The following is a 22,920-nucleotide window of genomic DNA, read 5'->3' as shown; positions in this document are numbered from 1 at the left end:
TTACCACAAAAGTAACTTACAGAAGATATTTTAAATGATAAAAAATTAGAAATAAAAAGTAGAACTGATCAACAAAAATAAAGTTTTAGTTGTGCTTTTCTTGTTTTACAGATGAATTGATTGGCAAAACATGTTCCATGAGGGCAGGATTCTGTCAGTCTTGTTCTCTGCTACATGTTCAGCTTGATCAGTGACTGAACTTAACAAAAATAAGCAAAGGGGAAAGGACTCCCTATCCAGTAAATGATGCTGGCATCGGGGGTTCATCATATACAGAAGAGTGAAACTGGACCCCTTACTTAGACCATATTCAAAATTTAAAGATGAATTAAAGATTTAAATGTAAGCCCTCAAACTATAAAAAGTCCTAGAAGAAAACCTAGAAACCACCACCATTCTGGACATAGGCCTTGGGAAAGAATTCAGGCTATCTCCTCAAAAGCAATTGCAACAAAACCAAAAACTGACAAGTGGAACCTAATGAAACTTCAGAGCAAAAGAAACTGTCAACAGAGTAAACGGACAACCCACAGAATGCAAACGTCTTCTCCCAAACTATTCATCCAACAAAGGTCTAATAGCATCTATAAGGAACTCAATTCAACAAGCAAAAAATAATCCCGTTAAAAAGCAGGCAAAAGATATAAACAGATACTTCTCAAACAAATGCAAGCAGCTAACAAACATAAGAAAAAATGCTCCACATCATTAATCATCAGAGAAATGAAAATCAAAACCACAATGAGATACCATCTCACACCAGTCAGAATGGCTATCCCTAAAAAGTGAAAAGACAACAGATGCTGGGGAGGCGGCAGAGAAAACGGAACAGTTAAACACTGTTGGTGAGAATGTAAATTAATTCTGCCACCATGAAAAGCAGTTTGAAGATTTCTCAAAGAACTTAAAACGGAACCACCATTAGACCCAGCAATCCCATTACCCGAGTATATGCCCAAAGGAAAATACATCATTCTACAAAACAGACACATGCATTTGGATGTTCATCACAGCACTATTCACAATAGCAAAGACATGGAATCCAGCCAGGTGCCCATCAACAGTGGATTGAATAAAGAAAATGTCACATGTATACACCATGGAATACTGCACAGTCATAAAAAGAATGTAGCCACATCCTTTGCAGCAACATGGCTGCAGCTGGAGGCCATTATCTTAAGTGAATTAACACAGAAACAGAAAACCAAATACTCCATGTTCTTAGAAGTGAGAACTAAACTTTGGGTACTCATGGACATAAAGATGGCAACAATGGATACTGGGAATGACTAGACAGGCAGGAAACATGGGGGCAAGGGTTGAAAAACTACTTGGTACTATGCTTACTACCTGGGTGATGGGATCAATTGTACCCAAAAACCTCAGCATCATGTGATATACCCAAGTAGCAAACCTGCACATGTATTCTCTGGATCTAAAATAAAAGTTGGAAATACTTTAAAACGAAGGAAAAAAAGCAATGTCTGGTACTTAGTAAATACTGCCAACTGTATGTGTTAGTCAGTCAAAAAGGAGAAAATGTAATTAGACAAATTTAGGAAGGAGAAAGAAGGCAAGACAATAGATATACACAGTATTTTAAATGATGAGAGAAAACTGAACAAAATGGGAAAATAAAAATTAACAAAATTAAGATAGAGAAAATCTCTGAGCAATAACCTCAGAAGAAATTAAAAAGTTTAAGATGTATGTATTAAAAGGTACCAGGTTCAGATAATTTTATAGACCAGTTCCAGAATAACATTAAGAAAGATGTCATTTACATACTGCTTAACTGTTTCAAGGCAAATTAAAAAAGCAAACATTCTGGATTACCTATGAGGCTAACAAAATTTTGCTACAAAAACAAAATGAGAGAAAATACAGATAACACACAACCCATGTACCTAAGACCACAGAACTTTATGAAGAACAATGCCAAAAACTTAAAATATTAACAATATTTAGCAGCATAGTAAAAGAATAGGCAGATCATGTTAATAAAGTTTTTATCTCAGAAATGGACCTCCAAAAATCTAATATTTGTTACAATAACAGATGAAAACAAGTATAATTCAGTAACAAACATCAACAAAGACATGGGAAATTGGCACTCTTGTAGCTTACTCATAAAGAGCAATCTGATCTGCATGAACATGTTAAATGGACATATCCTTTGTCCCAGAAATTCCGCTCTTGAGATTTATTCTAAAGACATATTCAAGTATGTTCAAGATAAGCATAAATGTATTCATCGTAGCACTATCTATAATGAAGGAAAACTGAAATACTACAAATATCCATCACTAAATAAATGATTACTTGAATGAATTTCTCCAAAACACATTTGATACCATTCACCACCCATTCTTGATTATCCAAGAAACAAGCCAAGAAGAAAAATGTTCCCAATTCGATGAAGGGTAACCTCCAAAACTAGAGCAAACACCATCCCTACGAAAAACAAGGGCTAGAAGATGTAAACACTGGAATGAAAAAGCAAAAACTATTTTCATTTGAAGATGATATAATTTTCTACCTAGAAATTTCATGAAAACCAACTGAAAAGGAAAAAAAAGTTCAGAAACATAATTAAGACAAGACATAATACATAAAAATCAATAGCTTTCCCTTAGAGCAGCAATAGCCCATTAGAAAATACAATGAAAGAATGATTCCTAGACCCACTTAAAGCCCAAACTGGAAAACCCCTCAGAGGTAAACATAACAAGAACAAGGAAGAAAACTAAAAAACTTAACCAAAATGACTCTGTAAAAAAAGACTGAATACATGGAGAATCATGCCACATTCTTGGGGAGGATGACTCAATCTTTTAAGAAAATAAATTCTCCTCCAAATTAGTCTGTGAACGCAATGCAATTCCTACACAAATCTTCACTAGACTTTCTGGTGCAACCTGACAAGGATATTCAAAAGTACACCAGAAAGAGGAAACGTGCAAGGAAAATTTGAAGAAAACAAAAGAATAACAAAGGAGAAATCGGCATACCAGAGCATGCTACAGGGTTACAGTAACTAGCATAATGGTGCATCTGCCGTGGGAATGGACAAATAGATTAGTAACATGGAACGTCCGGAACCAAAGACCAGTATATTGAGGGTTTATAATAAAATGACATTTCAACATATAATGGAGAAAGGATTCAATAAAAAGGATTGAGAGGGTAGAATGTCCATCCACTGAAAAAATTAGATAAAATTGAATATCATTTCAGACCAGACAAAACAATAAAATTTCAGCTGGATTAAAGATGCACATGTAATAGTCCACAAAAAGTGGACAAGAATAATCTTTTTATATCTTGGTTGGAAAAGGCCTCCATCAACCAGAAATACGGCTTGGAATTCATTAAGAGAAATCTTGACCATTTGTCTCTACAAATGCTATGCAGAAATGGAAAGATACTTACATATACAACAAAGGAAGTGTTAACTATCCTTTCAACTGTAAGAAAATATGGAAAACTGAACAAGATAAATAGGAATATTGACAAGAAAAACAAATTGTCAATGTTTGGAAAGAAATGCTCAGTCACGCCAGCAAGACGGAGAAATGTACATCGAAATGATGAGCCAGCATTATCCTCCATAAGCCTGGGCAAAAATTAAATGATTGATATTATAAGTATAGATAATGAAATGGGGAAATGAGCCACTCTTCCTGAGGAGGCATAGTTAAAGGGTTTTTGCAAAGCAATTTGGGATCTGAAACTTTAAACGTCTACCCCTTTTGACCCAGCAATTCCACTTCTAAGGATTTATTCTAAAGAAATATTTCCACGTGCTCAAAATTAGGCACAAAACTATTTCTATTTTTTGTAAGGAGGAAAATGGAACAACATAAATCTCTACTGCTAAGAAAATAGCTAAATAGTTTGTGTATCCCTGTTACAGACTATGACAGAAGGAAGCCAAGTTGTGTGGGGACTCTCTCATTTCTCTTCCTCTCGTGCCTTGCTCCCCAGGACCCTGTCTCTTCCCTTCCTCTTGATCCCAAAGATACTCACCATGATAGAGCCAACCACAGGGCCTTTGATCACCCACCACAGAGCTGTGCTGTCATTCATATCCCAGCAGCTGAAAGATGGACAAAGAGAAACGAGATCGCATCCGTGAGTTGGCAGTATGGATGCCTGAAGGACACTGCCCCACCTAGCTGGGAGCCCAACACGTTGGGCCCTGCAGTTCTCTGAGGAGGGGCCGGCTGGAAGAAGAGCTCTCCAGAGGGCTGCAGACTCCAGCCTGGTCCTGGCTCTGAAAATCCCCTCCTTCTGAGCCTCTATCTTTCCCTCCAGTCACCTATCAAGGCAGGGCATGAAGCCCAAAAGTCAGGATCACCAGTGAGCTCCTGGGAAAGGACCGTTGTTCCCCCGTGAGACCTAGAGCTCATAAGGTGTGACCTCCCGCTTAACATTTTTCCTCTCCTCCCTAAAAGGAAAGCAGACACTCGGAGCTGAATGCAGAAGTTAAAAAGGGCTCCGAAACCTAGCACATTATCTCTTGCTGGGTTTCTGGCTGAGATGCAGCTGGATGAGTCACCTGCATGGAGCCAGGGCTCAGGTGGTACCCAGTGCTGGGCTCTAGTCCGGGCCTGGCATTGAATGGTTTCTTGGGGGCAGTTCATGTGAAGTCAGGGCAGCCACTGAGAATCCATCTGTAAGAATCTACTCTGCTGTGGCCCTCATTCTCGAACATGTACTAACCCTGTGTCATCAAAGTAGAGTCTCAGTGTAGCCCACACCGTCACGCACACAGTCGGGGTCCCTGAGAGAACAAGAAAAAGAGGTCCATGACAACAGAAAAACCAACATGTCCAATGTCCACCTCAGACTGGGGGCTCTCGCTCCCCCATGAGACTTGGAATTCCTGGGAATTCTAACTGCCCCTCACACCCAGGCCTCCTGAGAGTTGATGTCTTCCAAGGGCTATCTTGTTTTTCAGAGGACTCCTGTGCATAACTCCTCCCTCAGACAGTGGGCTTTCCACAGGCAAGAAGAACGAGAAAGAGTCCAAGAAAGAGGCCAGGCCATTAGCCTAGGGGGGCAGGGCAGCCCTCCTCACCTGACACTTCCTGACGGCCGAACCAAGGACACACCTGGCCATGAGGCCTGAGCCTGTCCAAGCCATAGCCAGGAACCTACCCCAGCCAATAATGGTGTACCAGTAGAAGTATCTCCTTTCAGGGAAGAAGGTCTCCACCAGCAGGGTGAAGAGGTACAGGCCCTCGATGAACAGCCAGAAGTAGTTGGACACAACACAGTAGTGGAAGAAAACCATGACAGCCTTACATTCCACCTGCAGGGAGAAGCGTCAGGGCGAGGGGCGTGAGACCAACGGGAACGGGAGCAGGGAAGAATCCTAGAGCCCACTGGCTCTGGCATGCTCAGGCTCAAACAGCCCAAGGGTCTAAGAACGTCAACATTCCTGGATCGAAGAGTTGAAACTGCAGCATCCCAGGGTTCTGAGTCAAAGCTGCCCATGGAGGCAAAACTGCACACACAGGACGAAGACGGGTGGCAGACACGGGCCTCCCCACTGCCAGGGCACTCCGCTTCACTTTTCTGCTCCTTCCCTATTTCCCTCAGCGGAGGGGAGGAGGGAGAGAAGCAGCCAGAGGACCCTGCAGGAGGCTCCTTAGGATAATGAGGATTTGGACACCTTTCAAGCAGGGAGATCTATATTCCTGGCCTCCAGAAATCTCTACTCATGGAGACCCCCAAACATGTCCTGGTTAAGGCCTGGACTTTACGCTGTTCTTCCTAACCTACCCCCTCAAAGCCCAGCTTCTCCTCATGCCACCTCCTCTAGAGGTATGAGACCTGGGAAGGTGTCTGGAAAGACCCCTGGCCAATCAGCACCTGGGCTCCATCCCAGGCTAGTTAAATGACCAGGGGCTGGGTAAGCCCTCTCTCAGCCTAAGTTTCCACCTCAGTCAGGTGGGACTTGGTGTTTCCACCTGGCCTTCCTCCACTGCCTTGCCAAATACAACACTCAGGCCAAGGGACAAGGAAGCATTTTGGCTGGAAGTGATGATGCTACATTGGCTCATTGGCTACTAATAACTTGATTCCGGAGTCTTCACATAAACCAAGGGTGATGGGGCAATGCCTTCACCTACAGGAACACACTTGACCTGCAGGGTGTCAGGCAGGTGCACCCTGGAGAACCAGGGGGATGGTGCGGGGCCTTCCTGGCAGAGCCCCCCGACCTGCTCAGCTCACTCACGGTAGAGACGAAGCAGTGGTTGCTGTCCTGCTCTGCATACAGAATCCAGTCTTTGATGAAGACGGAGATCGCCCTCAGCATGAACGACACAAACAGGTTCATGTGGATGAAGTTGCGTGTGCAATGCAGCTTCCTACGGGAGTGGGCCGGGGAGAAAGAGGCCTTGGACCCCACAGCATCTCACGCCCTCCATTGGGCATCCGCGGTGGGCCGACTCTGGCTTTATCTCAGCAGGTCTCCCACCCAGGCCACCCTCCTTCCTGCCACCTCTCTAGATCCTCACTGACTCCCAGGCCCCTATGATCCAGCTCCACTACCCCACATGGCCAGACTTCTCCCTCTTGTGGCCTCTGTCTATCTAGACCAGGAACACAAAAGCAAGGAATGCAGATCTCTTGCCCCGGCTCTGCCTGGCTGTGTAGCCCTGGACATGTCAGTTACTCTCTCTGAGGTGAAGTTTCCCATCTGTTACCCTGGGGGTGCGGGAAATGCCTTCCAAGGGGCCTCTTAGGGCTGACATCAAGTGGGTAGGGGAGAGCTGGACCAAGGCCTCTGAGGCCCTGGCCAGCTCTGGTGTGTGCTTGAATGCTGCTGGGGGGTCTCACCGGAAGCGACACAGGATGACCATGGCAGTGGTGAGAGTGACGAGGGACGTGCTGTAGCCGACTGTGTAGAGGGCCTTTACCGACAGGTAGTAATAATCCTGGACAGGGCACAGGACATATAGGGCTTCATGTGAGGCCTGCACCCAGTCTCCCAGGCCAGGGCCTGCCAACCTCCAGGCCTAGCTCCGCCTTCCTCTCTTCTGCTGATGTCATCTCCACCACCTCTCACCCCAACCCCAGCCAAGCCTCTTACTCCCTTTTGCACAGTGTCAGCATTCTGCAGATGCTCAATAGATGCTGCTGAAGGCAAGAGCACTGTCCAATCGGAACAGACAGCAGCCTTGGCCTGCACAAAGGTCCAGGAAGCCCCCTGCTGGGCCTGGCATTAACCCAGCATCCTGGAAGAGTAGCCAGGATGGGAAGCACAGGCAGCATCACAGCTGCTTCTCAGCCCCAGCAGGCGCTGAGGAATGCTGCCTACTGACCTGAGTTTCCTCAGCCCTGCCCTCACCGCCTTTGGGGAGCAGGGTGCAGACACTCACTTGGTCCCCAGTCTCAGATTCATATTCATCAAACCCGCAGGCATCAAAGTAATGAGGGAAGGGTTCCGACCAGCCATCCTCCGTGCAGTTCCGGCTCACCACTCCCATGTCTGCAGTAAAAAGAAAACTCAGCAAGGCCCTGAAATTCGTATGCAAAAATGATGTGTTCAATGGGAATTCCTGGAAACCCCTATGACCAACTGGGAAGCACAGGGAAAGGAGGTTTTAGAAATCGGCGATTGCTAATCGGAGGGCTGGAGAGACAAGGAGCAAGCTCATTTCAACCAAAGATGGGGAGACTGCTCCAGCTGAATCCAGCAACCCTGCATCCCTTCCCACTGGAACATTTCCAAATGCTCATCAGGGATGGGCCTGAGTCCTCCCCTGGGCTCTGGGTCAGCACTTCTCAAATGTCAGCGTGCAGAACCACCTGGGAGACTGATCACAAATGCAGATTCCAGACCTGTCCCCAAAGATTCTGTCAGGGAATCTGGGCGCTTTCAGGAATCCCCTCTGGTGACTTTGGGCATAGGTGATATCCTTGGCACACCTTGGGAACACATCTTGATGTGATGCTTTGCCTCAGAGCTCTAAGCCTCACAGCAGCTGTGACATCCCACAAGGGCACATGGCTTACTTCATTACAAGGTCCAGACCTCCACTAATCTAGGGCCGGATCTTATGAAGATAAATATTTGGGGTTTCTTTTAAAGTTTTGCCTTTCAGCATTTGGGGGACTGTCTTCTGTCACTAATGTACTTAAAGTTTCTTTTGATTTTAAGGCCATTCCGTGGGACACTCGAGGGGCTGGGTTCAGTCATGGCCATCAAATGAGGCATTTGCTGGCTTTGCAGTAGAGTCCAGGCTGGTGTTTGCCCTGCCTGGGGCTGTGTTAGCCTTTCATGATTGCTTTTTCATTTTCCCCTCACCTGATGGTTTATAACGGTGAGCGATTCATCTCGAGGGTGGGATGGGGATAAGCAAGCAGCCCCCTTTTCCTCCAGCCCGGCACCTGAGTGTGGCCCCAGCCTGACACTGGGAGTGTACTTGGTCTATCAGGACCACATACAGTTGATTCTTCTCCTCACAGCATTCAAAGACCAGGACATTACACAAAACGAGACACCTGCAGAAAAGGGATTCCAGTACCCATAGTGCTGGACAGGTCACCTCCAGGGAACTCATGAAGGAGGCAAAGAGGGCAATAGGTCAGCCTTTGCAGGAGGCAGAGGCCAGGAGAGGAGATCCTTCCACTTTTCCAGTGTGCATCTCTCACTTGTTGCATTAGATCTAAGGCCAGTTCCCTTTAGCCAAGAAAGTCAGAAATGAACTTTCTGGGATGTGGGTGACTCTGCCAGAAAGGAGGAGAGTTCTGCCCACTACAGGGAGCCTGGGCTCCAGCCCTTCTCCAGCTCTGAGTTCTATGGCACAGGCTAAGGAGGAAGCTGGCAGGCCCAAGGGGAGCAAAGGAGCTCACTTCTGTCCCACAGCTGATGCCAAACTGTCCCTTCTTCCAGCAAATCTGTTTCAGGCAGCCTCCTTTTAAGTCCCTCTGAACACTTCTTTCAGAAAGTCTGAATGTCCCAGGGAAATCACCGCCATGGCCCAGCTCCTTCCCCTCCCTGGGCCTCATTTCCTCTCCGCTTTGCTCACATCAGGGTGGTGGGAAGAGGAAAGGGAAGCTGCTTTGAAACACGGTATTTTTTGAGAAAAGCGTTCTACAGGGAAAAGCCGTTTCCTTTCTTTTATTCCCTTCTTTTTTTTCCTTTTTAGAACACAGTGTGGGCTCAAGTATAAACCCTTTTGTTCAGAACTGTTCCATGAATTTGCCACTGCATTGTTCTAACAGAAATCTCCGGAAGATGGAGTGCTCTTGAGATTGTCAAAACCCCGCGGTGATTGTGCCTACTTCACTAGGCTGATCTGCCCCAGAGACTGCACAGGAACGTAGAACTTTCAGGCAGCCTTTCCGAAAGGGCTGCCCTACCCAATCAGTCCATCAGCATCACCTGGGACGCTGGCGAGACGAGCACATGCTCAGGCCCCAGTCCAGGTGGAATAAATTAGAGACTGCCAGGAACTTGCATTTTAAGAGCGCACGAGGTAACTGACACACAGTTAAAGCTTGAGAGCCAGTGTTCTACGTGTTGGAGTTCAGAAACAGTCAAGGTTCATGTAATTCAGGAGTTCTTTACTTGAAGTCCACAAGGGGACCCTAAGACATCTGTGGCTCCCCTGAAATTCTATGCGTAGTTTTCTGTGAGTTTTTCTGGGAAGATAATCTGTACCTTTATCAGAGGAAAAAAGTCACCGGCCAAAGATCACCCAGCCACAGAGGGGCAGAGTGCAGCCTGGGATGGGGCTCTCAAAGCTGACACATCAGCAAATGCCCTCCCTCCAGCCAGTCCATGGTTGGCCCCAGCCTATCCCCTTACCTGAGAGATCTAAGGAGTTACTGTCACCAAAATCAGACTCTCCTGCAAAATACAGACATGGGCAGGTATCAAAATGCCTGGCTTACAGTTAGCTACGGTTTGCTCTCCACCCTGGAAGGCTCAGGCTACCCCTGGTCTACAGGAAGGAGGGGATGGGGTCCTGGCCAAGAGGTAACATCACACAGCAGCCGCACACCTTCCTCACATGTGCCGCCTTCTAACACCAGTCTCACTTGCTTTGCATTTCTGTGATGTTCAGCACGGTCCGGGACTCAGTTCTCCACCACAGGAAATGGCAATGGGCATTGCCAGGAGGACGGGAGGGCCTCCGAAATGGGAGAAAATGAAAAGGGATGGTTGGGCCTTTTCAAGAAAAGGGCAAAACACAGCAATGTAGGCGCAGGGCTTGGGGTTTCCTTTTTGGTGTTCAGCCCTCCACCTCAGCCTCCAAAACTGCTATTCATCAAAGGGAATTCAGGAGACTTCATCTTCAGACAATTTTTCTTCTTTCTCTTCCAATTTCCACCCTTTTCTCATGCCAAACCACTGCTGGCAATGAGACCGTTTCCACCCCCACCCCCACTTTTCAAAGCTCCTTTCCCAAGGTCCAGCTGACATGCCACCTCTTCCTGGAAGCCTCTCCTGACTTCACTATTCTGCCTGCATGTCGCATCATTCGCTCTTCTGTTCTCTTGCTCACTGTACATCCTGGCTTCTTAGGTGTCAGGGATATCACCATCTGCATGGACTGAGGCACATGTTCGGGTCTGTACGTATCACATGCACGCACCTACACTTACATGTGAGCTGGTTTCTTAGCCCCTCCATTGGCGAGTCCCATCCTCCCAAACAAGCCTGTGAGGGCCCCGAGGGCCCGCCTGTGTCTTGCAACTTCCTGTACCCTCCACCTCCAGAATGGCCAAGGTGGGGAAGAGGGGGAGGGAGGAAGGAGGAAAGAACCTGGTCCCCAATGAGCCTCTTACTCCACCCCCACCCCCGCCCCAATCCCGGCAGCCAGAGCCTGGGATCTCCTGAGGCTGGGCTCCTGCTGCTGGATGGACAAAGAGACAGTGGTCTGTCCTCACCAAGGTTCCTCTTACCAATGGTTTCGGTCTCCCAAACTGAAACAGAGAGAGAGAGAGAGAGAGAAGGGTCAGAAGTAAGCAGTGGGGCTGAAGTCAAGGGGTGTTCTCATCAGGTCCTGCTGATCACTTCCTCCTCCTCCCCACACCCAAACATTAAAAAGGGGCTCTGGGGAACCCAGAAGGTATGAGGACTATAAGCTGGGAATATTGGAGACCTCCAGAAAGGAAATGGGCAGAGGCATGTGAGAGGAGGAAGGAGGTGAGTGCTCCCACCTCCCCAGTCTCTCCAATATCCTACACAGCCACAGTCATCACAACAGGCTACCTGGGAACTGAGAAGAAACAGGAATTCCGTTCTCTGCCTGCCAAGTATTCAAGGCTAGTCTCGCCAATGAAGCTTTGTGAAGAGAGGTGCTAAAAGGCCCTGCCATAATGAACCGTTAAGAATCAGGTGTGAATAACACCTTCATCGTGCCACTTCCAGAGGAAGGGGGGAGTGTGGAGGAAAGTGTATCTTAAGAAAATCTTATTTTACTGTTGATTCATCTTGCCTTTTGATGTTGAGAAGAAGTCTGGCATGGAATCTGACCCAGAGTAGATGTTCAATAAACTTTAAAGAAATGATGGCATGAAAGAAATACATGAACAGAGGAAGTGATTAAGCTCTTCTACAGGAATGAATCGGAAATTGGGCTGAATCACTTAGTGGCTGCCACCACGCCTGACAGCCCTCCAGTCCTACTGTATCTCTCACTCCAGTGCCTGTATCCTCTTTCAAAATTCACTGCAGCCTGCTGGGGTTGCACCCAGTCCCCAAGCCCTCGGATGGGAGAGTTCCATGCCCCCCTCCTCCTGGGCGGATAGGTGGTCTGGAGGTAGAGGTATGCTGCAGGGTGCAGTGCATCTTAGACAAACCTTGGGGTGGGGGCCGGGCACCCCAGCACGCACCACTGTTTTCTCTGCCACCTCCTGTAAGCTCCTCCCCCTCTAGGGCAGAGCCAGTTATTGGAATTTGAGGTTTGAGAGCAAATTTGCCTTCTTCCTCTAGGAGAGGTCAGGGAACTGCAGCAGGCAGGACTCCGTGCCAGAGTGGAGCCTGGAAACTCGCCCCTTCTAGAAGGACATCAGCCTGAGTCTTAGGCTGGAAAAGGAGAACGCTAAGGCCAGGTCCATGGCCACACACAACTTGGACCCCTCTGATCCCCTCAGGAGCCTCCGCCCATGGCTTGATGGCCAGGAGGTGGTTCAGTAAGTCACCTGCCTGAAGTCAGCCCCGCCAGTTCCGTCAGTTCTCCCTGCCCAGCCCCAGCTCAGGGCCTTCAGCTGGCCGTCCTGCCTCCTGTGACACAGAGAAGAGGCAGAAGGCCTGTGGGAAAGTTCCCAGGTCCCAGCCGAAAGACAGGAATCCTCCTGGAAGAGCCCGTGGGACCCATATGCAGGGGAGCCATCTACAGCCATCCCTTCCCCTCAGATGCCCCCTGCAATGGAGATAGGGCTACTGGGGCTCCTGCCTGTGGGTGCAGCATCTTCTCTCCCTTGCCCCCACCCTACCTGCCACTTGGGCACAGAGCTTCGTCACTCTGCCCAACTCACAGCCTCCTCTATGATTTTGGAGCCACTGGATATCTCCATAGCACTTTAGGGGGCCCCCAAGACCTCAAACACAGACATGCCCCAAACTCGGGTCTGCAGGACACTGCACCCTCCCAGCCTTCCCTCAGGGAGGTGCTGTCGCACACCCATGCCTCCAAGCCCATGTCCACGAGTTACCGACAGCACTGTGGCACTGTTTCCCATGTGTGACACCCCCTCCCCAGGCAGCCTGAGGCCAGACTCCTCCCCATCTGAGCCTGAGTAACTGCGTGAGGGCATTGAGGGCCCAGAAAATGCTCTGTTGAGCAAACGTGAGTGGGCACCTGCCCCACCGGGCCCTGTGCCAGCGTCTAAGTGGCTCTGAATGTGGATGTGGGTGTCTTGTGTCCAGCTGCCTTCCCCACGTGTCTCATTCTGCCTGAGGGGGATGTCTACATGCGCGTCTCTCTCCATGCCTCCCGCTGGGCCACTGAGGATCGATCTGTCACCGTGGGAGGATGGTGACAATAATCCCAGCTAACATTTACTACTGCAAATGCAAAACGTACCAAGTCCTGTGCTAAGTGGCATCTATGGCATCGCTTCACGTTACCCTCCCAAAGGCATCCTGGGAGGAGACCACCCGGGCCACATTGCCCAGCTGACAGACGGGGGCTAGAGGATGAGTGACAGCTGGGATGGATCCCACGCCTGAGGACACAGCCTTGCTCTTACACACAATGGTGGTCCCCACATGTATGCATGTGTCCCTGTGTATGCATGTCTGGTTTCATCCCCCATGCTGCACGTGAACTCGGGAGCAGGGACTCTCTGCCCACAGGGTGGCCTCCCTGCCCACAGGGTGGCCTCCCTGTCCTTGGTGCTTGCCTGGTGCTGAGTTTGGGGAGCAGGCTAGACCAGTGTGACCTAAAGAGCCTCTGGGTTAAACCCACCTTGGTCTGGGTTGAAGATTCGGAAGAGTTCAGGGCAGCTGACCAGGACCATCTCACCCACGTGGGCAGGCTTCCAACACGTGATGTTATCCCACATCCCGGGACAGCCTGTGGAGAAGACAGCCATGGTGAGAGGGGCCAGACACACAGACATCACACCACACGCAGCACACGTCCCACGCGCGGCACGCACACCACACACTGTACACGTATGCACACACCACACACACCACACATGTACCATACCCACACACACCACACATGTGTACACACACACACACACACACTGAGGTCTGCTCCACAGCTCACAAGCCAGGCCCTTGCAGGTGACCAGGAGCAATTTAAGGGAGGGAAGGCAAGGCCTACAGTCTGCGGGAGGGCTCAGCCCTGTACCAGGAACATCCCTCAAAGAGGAATGGAGATGCGAGGCACTGAAGAGCTCCTGGGTAGGGAAGGAGGGAGTCCTTACCTGTTTTTATACCATCCCACAGCCCCACAACCTCGAAAGATTGTGGGGAGGGGAGACACACCAGGCCAGGCTGGATCCCTAGGAATGAGATGCAGGGGTCTCTGCAGCAGCCTCTACCACATCCCTCGCCCAAGCCCCTCCTCAGCCACCCCTGAGGGGGTCCCACTTCAGATCCACTCCTCAGCAAGGCCCCCTATCTGCCCTATCAGGAAGGGCAAGAACAGGCTGGTCTAAGACTGCTGCTCCACTACTTCCACCTATCCCCAGGCAAGCCCAGCAGGGGACACAAAGTCATCAGCTGGAGAAGAGGGAAAAGCCAGCCAGGCAGAAGCTTGCATGCACCAAGCCAGAATTGTGAAAGGACCCAGAACCAGAAAAGGTGGAGGCAGGGACCGCCGCAGAGGTCTCTGCGGCATCTCCAGGCTGACAGAGAGGAAGGGATAAGCCTATTGAGAGGTGCTTAGGAATCCCCAAGATTGGTGCCTCATTGGACATGGGCAGTGAGGAAGAAGAAACTGTCAAGCTTGATGACCAGATTTTCGGGTCTGGGGGCCCAGCGGCTCCCCTGACCCCTCTCCTCCTATGTCTGCCTGTCTTTCCAGTCCTACTAGCCTCTATAGAGTTCCCTGCACTGCCTGATGCCAACCTCTTCCTGCTCCATCTCTACTTCTCCGGCTCTGTCCTCCACAATGCTGGAACACATCTCACCAAGGTCACCCGTGACCTCTTTGCCGCCAAATCCAAGGAACAATTTTAGCCCTGACTGGGTCCAACCCTGCAGCACCAACTGAACGCAGGTGTGCTGGTAGCTGCCCTGCCTTTGGCTGCTCACCCTGCTAACCTCAGAACTCACCCTGCTCGTGAGTATAATAGAATTGCATGTGGACAACTCCCAGTCCTCTGTCCTGTCCACCCCACGAGGGTAGAGCCCACAGCTGGTTGCCTGCTGGATATACCCCCACCTTGAAGGACCAAAGATGGTTCCAACACAGCAGTCCAAGACTTCAATGCAGCATCTCCTGCCCAAACCTGATTGCCTGTTCCAGCCCCAGCTGGAAACCTGGGAGTCACCCCGCTTCACCTCCTTCCCGTTGGTGCTCCTGGCCAAGCCCTTCCTGGTTTTCCCTTGAAACCTTATGCAATCCATGCCTCACTCTCTATCCCTTCACCCTACTCAGTGAAGGGACTAGGACCCCTCACTAAGACCACAGGTACACAAACCCTGTCCAGCTATGACCACAAGCTTTTCAAAATGAGTATCTGGCCATGTCACACACCCTCACCAACTATCCCATGCTTTCCCGGCTCTTAGTACCCTTAATCCCTAATATGGTACTTACGACCCTGCCCACAGCCCTGCCACTCATTTTTCCTTCTGGCCTGTGGGTGGTGGTTGAGGCCATGGGATGAGACGGCTCACTGTGGGAAGGGATGTACAGTGAGAGAGCATGGAGGGAGGGAACCCTAGAGACCCCGTTTATGGAGTAGGCAGAGGAAATGCAGGTAGTGATGCAAGCAGAGGAGAGAGGCAAAGGTGTGGGAGGCAGGGTGTGGAGTGCCAGGCAGCAGAGGAGACTCGCAGGAAAGGGGCCTCCATCTGTTAGGGGATTAGAAAGGAAGGCTATGAAGAGGGCTTCTGTGCCATGTCAGGGACAGCGGGTAGCCGACGGTGCCCACCTCACAGGGCTGTTGTGAAGATTATATGAGTTCACATGTGCAAAGCTCTCAGAGCCAGGCTCATTCAATGCCTGTTCACTGCTGTCAGAATCATTAATTTCATTATCCCAATTAGGTGTCCCTGGGAACCATTCCCTTGAGAGGCCTCCATAGGCAGGGGGAGGTGAAGCAGGGACCTGCAAGGTGAGATGGCCTGAGGGGGAAGGGCAGCTGACAGGGCCCAGAGGGCACCTGGGAAGGTGCTGGGAAGAGGAGGGGCCTGGAGCAGGCACCATGAGCTCACAGTCTTTGTTGGGGTCCATGATGCTTGAGTACTGTTTGGACCAGAAGGCATTCACAGCTTCTAGATGGAGAAAATCCCGTCTCGGAATTCACACCGGGCTATTTTGGAATCCGCACCCAGTCACATTGGCCCATAGCATCCTGCTCATAAATGAGATTTTGGGAGCCAGACATACCATAGAAAGCTCTGAGAACAAAAAGCCAAGAAGGCAAAGGTATTAAAGGCCGGATGAAGGGAGCTGGGTACCAGGTCTCAGAGCAATGGGCCGGTCATCGGTGATTCCTGTGTAACAATTAGCAGAGGACATCTAGCCAGCATGTGCCTGGCTGTGACATCATGTCCTTGAAAGAGAACCAATAGCACATCTTTGGCTTCTGCAGCCCATGTTGACCGCAGAACAGCCATGGAGCGTAGCTGCGTCTGGCCCATGCCTCAGGAGCCCCGGCCAACAGATGTTCCCTTAATGGAGAACATTAGGCCCTGGCACAGCCAGCTGCTGCTGCCATCTGACATTGCCGAGGTCACGGGGCCACTTCAGACAGAACGAGCAGGGTCGTGAGGGTCGAGGGCAGAGAGGGCTGCAGAGGTTGGGCGGGTGGCACGAGGGGAGAAGGGGGGCTCTCGTGTTGGCAGCAGGACAGGGGATGCATTCTCTTAACTACCTATTTACTAAGTGCCTGCCTTGTGCCAGGGACCATCTATGCACCACGGCCGGTGGTGGAGAAAAACACAAAGCTGTGAAATTGATGTTTGAGGGCAGAGTTGGGGGCAGAAAGGGGAGCTCTCCACACAGCATTAGCACCGGAAGCCCTAAAACTCGAGTTGTGATCTCCATCTGCCACAGGCTCACTGGTGACTCAGGCCAGTCACCGCCCCCCTCCACCATGATTCACATTTCCTACGTGTACAGGGAGGACTGAGTCTCTCTGTGAACGCCCAGCTTTGAGTGACCAGAGCTCAAATCTGAAACAGATTCACCCAGGACCTACTGGTGCCCAGAGGATGGCTGGGGTGGCTAAAGCTGCCTAAGGGGCATCTGTTAAGGTGCTTCTCCCCAGCCCAGGGCCTGGGAGATGCATCTCGGGATGCATCTGCCACAGCTCTCAAAGCCTTCCTGGTACCCCTTATGTCCCCAGCCTGGGCCCCCTCTAGAGTGGTGAAGACAATTCGCATAGTGCCAGGGTAGGTGGGAAACCTAGAATGAGCCTTCAGGACCCTGGGACCCGAATCCCAGTCTGGGTTTGGAAGACAATGTCCCTGGCCCAACTAAGAGCTCCAAGACCTCTATCCAGTCCTCTAGCCTGCACTGCTGCGGTCTCAAAAGACTCCCAGCTGCCTTTCTGGGGCTCCCCAGAATGCCCTGGTGCCCATTTATCTTGGTTACCACCTCCCAGCCCAGCACAGATGGGAGGGCCCAGCGGGCTCCCACCTTCACTTCTCCGTTGAATGAAAACTGCTCTGGCCTCAGGGGATTAGAGCTGAATCCTCCCAGGGCCCTGTTCCCTGGAGGTTGGGAGGATGGGAGTTGGACTCCTGAGACAGCATTGGGTTTTTCTAACTAAAAGCAGCAACTGATTTTCCTTCCACTCACACACAGTACGTCCAGCTTCCACAGACCCATATGTTCCACAACAAAATTTAGTTTTGTTGAGACTGGAAGATTTCAAGATGCCTTTTCTCCTTCTCCTCCCCCTGCTCCTTTTTTACCTTTTTTTTTTTTTCCTTCCCACTTTCCTCTCCCTCTCTCTCTTAATTACTCATTTATTCAAGACACACTGAGTCAGACACTGCAGAGCAATACAAGAGTGAATAGAAAAGGCACAGTCTCTTCGTGCACAGAGTTCTTACTCCGATGGGTTAACACTTTGAGATTTTTATGCTCAATGCTTAGAGATGTCATCGGGTGGTGTATTCATTCCCTGCTGCTGCTGTAAGTTTGTAAGCAAACTTAGTGTCTTAAAATGGCAAAGCTTATCTTACCTTTCTGCAGGTCACAAGTCCGAAATGAGTCTCAACTAAAGGTGTCAGCAGGGTTGCATTTCATCTGGAGGTTCTAGGGGAGAATCCATTTTCTTGACTTGTCCAGATTTAAGAGGCCACCCATATTCCTGGGCTCATGGCCCCTTCCTCCCTCTTTGAAGCCAGCAGCTTTGCATCCTCAAATCTCTCCTCTTCTCTGATTCTCCTGCCTCCTCCTTTCACTTAAAGGGACCCACGTGCCGGGCGCGGTGGCTCAAGCCTGTAATCCCAGCACTTTGGGAGGCCGAGGCGGGTGGATCACGAGGTCAAGAGATCGAGACCATCCTGGTCAACATGGTGAAACCCCGTCTCTACTAAAGGTGCAAAAAATTAGCTGGGCATGGTGGCGCATGCCTGTAATCCCAGCTACTCCGGAGGCTGAGGCAGGAGAATTGCCTGAACCCAGGAGGCGGAGGTTGCGGTGAGCCGAGATCGCGCCATTGCACTCCAGCCTGGGTAACAAGAGCGAAACTCCGTCTCAAAAAAAAAAAAAAAAAAAAAAAAAAGGACCCACGTGATGATGCTGGGTCCACCCAAATAATCCAGGATAAAATTCTCAGTTCAAGAACCTTAATTACCTCTACAAAGTTCTTTTTGCGATGTGAAGTAACACATTGATAGGTTTCAGGGATTAGGATGATGTGGGCATCTCCGGTCAGGGTGAGAGGCATTATTTGACCTGACACAGATGGGCTTTAAAGGAGTCACACTTTGAATTGGTTGTGTAGGGAAGATCATATCGTCCAATAGCAGAGACACAGACAAGGGGAGGCAGCAGAGTTGGAGAAGAGTCCTGTGTGGGACAGAGTCAGGAGCAGGGCTGACAGGGCGCAGCGAGACACTGGCTGGACCTGGCTGGCAAGGGTGCAAAGGTCTGTTAGTTCTCACCCACATCACCTGCCTGAGGGCACGCCGATGGTGAGTAGGTGGAGTGCAGAAGCAGCCTCTAAAACAGCCCTCGCCGGCTTCCACAGCCTTGCTCTCTTCCTTCTCTGTACCACCCTTGAAGGCCACATGTTAAGGGTAGCAGTGTTCCAAGAAGGAAGAAACCTGGATCCCTAAATGACTGGGTGAAGTTGAGTTCCACCTCCTACCTCAGCTGACCCTACTGGCCTATGAGACATGCAAGCAAGAAATGTTACCATGCTAAGTCTGAGATTTTAAGATGGATGTGTTACTGTTTCAAAGTCGAGGCCATCCTGACTAACACATCCTGAATAGGGCAGACGTACCAAGGATGTCACCCGGGTTTCCGGCTTCGGTGTCTGGATGAATGAGTGGGTGGGTGGATGGATGGATGGATGGATCATTTGCCACAGTGGAAAGGGCCAGGTAAGAAGCAGATGGTGGAGGAATTCGGCAAGTTGGAAAGTAAGAGCTTAGTCTGGGTATGTTCAGTTTGAGATGGTGCTAAAAGCCAAGAGGAGACAGCTGTCAGGTAGGCAGCTGGATAACCGTCTGGAGTCTAGAGCAGTAACAACTGGAGAGGAGGGCCGGGGGTGGGCAGCACAGGGATGATATTTAGGCTGCAGACATGGATGCGTTGTCTCGTGAGAGAACAGATCGGAGAAGACAGAGTAGGCCTGGCCCCAACAGAAGTGCCAGCACTTAGAAGAGGCCTTGGCAAAGAAGACTGAGGAAGAAAACCGGGACGACGGGAGGGACGCAGCAGCCGGGAAAACATGTTCAGGGAGGAGATGGCCGAGTGCAGCCAAGGCCAAGTTGCCATCCACCCCTTCCTCCTCCTGAGGTTGAAAATCGGAACAGGTCCTGTTCTCCGTGAGACCTCTCCAGTCCTGACGGCACTCCAAGCCTTGTGGCTCTACCTGTGTAAAGGCCCCTGCTGGGAGACGTGGGCAGAGGAATGCAGGCCTGGGGGTGGGTAGGGGAGTGCTGCATACACTCTCTGGAGCTGCTCCCACCTAAGACATTATAAAGTGCCCAGGAGTGGCAGTGAAGTGTGAGAGCCGGAGGGAAGGGATCTGCTCAGGCAGGGCGACGGGGAGAGAACATACGAGCTATTAGCTTTTGTCTGGAACAAAATAAAGAGCTAATCCTGGGTTGTCATGGTGATGATTTTGTCCAGTTCCACAGTGTTCAAAACTCCATAGGGCAGGGCGCCAAAGAGACTCGGACAAAGCCATGGTCCTTTGAGAAGCCACCTGAGGATGCCCAGGTATTGTTAGAACAAGGTCCCCATTTTAGCATGCAATCCAAGGGTAAAAACAATTCAATTTACCAAAACGTATACAGCCAATGTTTCCGTTCCACAACACGAGGACCCCGCTGTGAGCTGAGTGCTGGGGGTGGCAGAGGATTAAAGATGCCACCCTTCCCTTTGGAAGTCCGTGGTTCTCAAGGTGTGGACTGCAAATGGGCAACACCACCTGGGAATTTGTCGAAAATGCAGATGCTCAGGCCCCATCCAGATCTACTCAATCAGAAGCTCTGGGGGTGGCCCCAGCAACCTGCATTTTAACAAAATCTGACATTCAAGTTTGAGAATGACCAGGCTTCAGGAAAACACAAGTTTGGATAGAAGTGAAACCCTGTGTCGGACAGGGAATAAATTTCTCAGCATGAGGGTCCCTGCAGACACCACCCTTTCCCCAGGCTTGATGCCTGTTAGAAGCTGCTCCTGCTCTAAAGATAGGGAAGCCTGGACCCAGCCCTGTGTGCTTCTCTCCCCTCTAGTGGGGGTAGAGCGGACTGGTTCACGGCGCTTGGTGCCCTGGACAGGCCTCTGAGACCAGATCATAATAGCAATGAGCAGGCCTCCCATCCTCTAAGCCTGCTGTCTGCCGACCCTGCCATGGCCACTTCTCTTCCTCTTCCACCAGAGTGTGGGGACCCCCATGGAGGACCACACCGACCAACCCTGCTTAGATTCAGGGAAGGCTTCGCGTTGATGGAAACCTGCCACCCTGCAAAGTGGAGGGTGCTGGTCTCACCCTCTGCAGGCAGACTGCAGAGGCAACAGATCCTGGGGGCTGTGTGGGCCTGGGGATGCTGAGCCATGAAGCCAGTTCCCAGGTACCAGGCATCTTTTGTCCTTCCCGTCTGGTCACAAGCGTACTGCGGCAGAAAGGGCCCTCCCTGGCTGAGATGGCAGACCTGGGTCCCGTCCCATGTAGCTGGCTCTGGCCCCCAGTGTGGTTGGCCAGTGACCACCGCCTCTGGCCTTAGCCTCCCTGGGCATCATATGACAAAGCCAACTTGGTATTGGCTCAAATCCGTTTAGCATTCGGGGGTTTGGAAGGAGGGACAAAATGGCTGCATCTCTAAACCCCCTCCTCTCCTCAGTAAACACCTTTGAAACATGCCAAGGATTTTGCAAACAAAGCAAGCCAGGCTGCAAGCTTGCTTTCACTCCCCACGGCCACCTCTCTGGGCTCTATTTCTCATCCTCATTGAGCTGCCTGCTACCCCGCCTGCTACCCCCGGCACATCTGTGTCCTGGCCACCACTCTGAAAGCCGCTCTGCACAGCACCATTCTAGGTTCTCTTTGGGGTGGAGGTCCCAGGACCAGTGAGGAGCAAGGGCTTCCTGGAATCTCCCTGCCTCCCCCCAGCCACAGACACACGGCCACAGACATAATCCACCTAACAGATCAGGGCTCCTGTTCCAATTGATTCATGTTGCTAGATTTAATACTTACACACAAAATAGATACAAGTATGTTAAACTCTATAAAAGACACTGTTGTGAGTTTACACTCACAGGCACTGGAACAAGCTGTCACGTTTCCTTTTTCAAGTGTGTTTCAAGGACACGAGCTGAGCTTTGGCCAGCGTTGTGTGCATGGTGTGTGTGTTTGGGGCCACACGGGCAGCGAAGGCTCAGGAAACAAATGCAGCAGGAGGGCTGGCACGGATTAATAACACAACGCACAGACGTCGATTCTTTGGTACACTCAGATCTGACGTAGCTAGTGGTGAGCTCCCCAGCCTGGTTCGTCTGCGCCCTGAGGGGCTGCTCTCTGCCTGAGATGGCACGAGTGACCTGGTGGATGCTGTGCTCTGGCCAGTGGTTCTCAGACCAGGATACACTTTAGAATCGCCTGGAGGTGTTTAACACTACACGGAGCACCCCCCCTCCACACCCACCCAAATGCTGAAGACTTCGGTCTGGAGAGGGGCCTGGACATGAGCATCTTTAAATGCTCAGCTCTACAGTGCTGCAGGTGTGATGAGAGGGGTGGAGGCCCATCCTTCCCAAGAGTGTTGAACTTGTAGCCAAGAAGCCCAGCTCCAGCCAGGGCGCGCCACTAAGAGCAGGCTAGAGGTTCTTAAAGGGCAATGGGGGAACATTAAGGCCTCCCCTGGTGGGTGACAGCAAGATCAGTGCTCCCCAAGAACTTGAGGCCCCCTTGAGAGTCCTCCAACCTCAGCCTGCAGGGCAGTCTCTTCCAGGGGCCTCCCCTCCCACTGGCCTGCCCCTCTCCTTTCCAAGCAAGTCATTAGAGGCTGAGACATTCTATCCCAGGCCTTAGAAACACAAACGCCCATTGGCCTTTTCATAGCTAAGAAAGGGGCAGACCTCAAGCACATTTCAGAGCCCCTCTCTCCCAAGGCCTCTTTCCAGCCTCACTGTAGCCTCCTCTGCTGTATGACCTCTCACTCTGGCAAGGGGATAGCTGAGGGCTAGGGTGTCTCCTCATTCCTCTTCTGAGCAACAATGTAGCCCAGGGGTGAAGGCACAGACTCCAGAACCATCCATACGCACACCTCGGTTCCACCTTCCCGGCTGAGGGGTTTACTAGATAAGAGACAAGCAACCTAACCTGTGTCTGAGCAGCCTCACCTGTTAAATGGGGGTGAAACTCTCCGGAGCCTATAGGTTTGTGACTTAAATGAGTTACTGTGTGTGTGTGTGTGTACGTGTGTACATGCATGCGTGTCAGAGAACCCAGTGCCCACCTGCCTTACCCACTGCTCCCTTTCTACCTTTCCCCAGCCAAACTCTTCTCTCCATCTTCCCGTACTCTCCATCTGCCCTCAAGCCCAGATCTGGTCCCCAACCTCTCCCCTGC

At 50.6% G+C, this 22,920-nt stretch overlaps 1 protein-coding gene across 6 annotated transcripts in view; it reads right to left on the bottom strand.

Moving 5' to 3' along the window:
- ADCYAP1R1 (ADCYAP receptor type I) overlaps positions 1-22,920 on the bottom strand; it is a 57,636-nt gene that overhangs the window by 19,172 nt on the left and 15,544 nt on the right. For 5 of the 6 annotated variants that reach the window (XR_745828.3, XM_003935186.4, XM_039473036.2 and 2 more), the window contains exons 4-12: positions 13,440-13,547; positions 10,930-10,950; positions 9,830-9,871; positions 7,395-7,504; positions 6,853-6,950; positions 6,248-6,380; positions 5,164-5,317; positions 4,726-4,786; positions 4,030-4,099 (exon numbers count right to left, since the gene is read on the bottom strand). Coding sequence is in view for 5 of the 6 variants with exons in the window: in XM_003935186.4 (XP_003935235.1) it covers positions 4,030-4,099; positions 4,726-4,786; positions 5,164-5,317; positions 6,248-6,380; positions 6,853-6,950; positions 7,395-7,504; positions 9,830-9,871; positions 10,930-10,950; positions 13,440-13,547 (797 nt within the window). In the remaining variant the exon portion in view is untranslated. The remainder of the gene's footprint in view (positions 1-4,029; positions 4,100-4,725; positions 4,787-5,163; positions 5,318-6,247; positions 6,381-6,852; positions 6,951-7,394; positions 7,505-9,829; positions 9,872-10,929; positions 10,951-13,439; positions 13,548-22,920) is intronic. The other variant, XM_010345723.3, reaches the window with a different exon arrangement.

Source organism: Saimiri boliviensis, chromosome 10 (genome assembly GCF_048565385.1).
Source record: "Saimiri boliviensis isolate mSaiBol1 chromosome 10, mSaiBol1.pri, whole genome shotgun sequence".
NCBI lineage: Eukaryota > Metazoa > Chordata > Mammalia > Primates > Cebidae > Saimiri > Saimiri boliviensis.
This window is presented reverse-complemented; position numbering and strand designations above follow the sequence as displayed.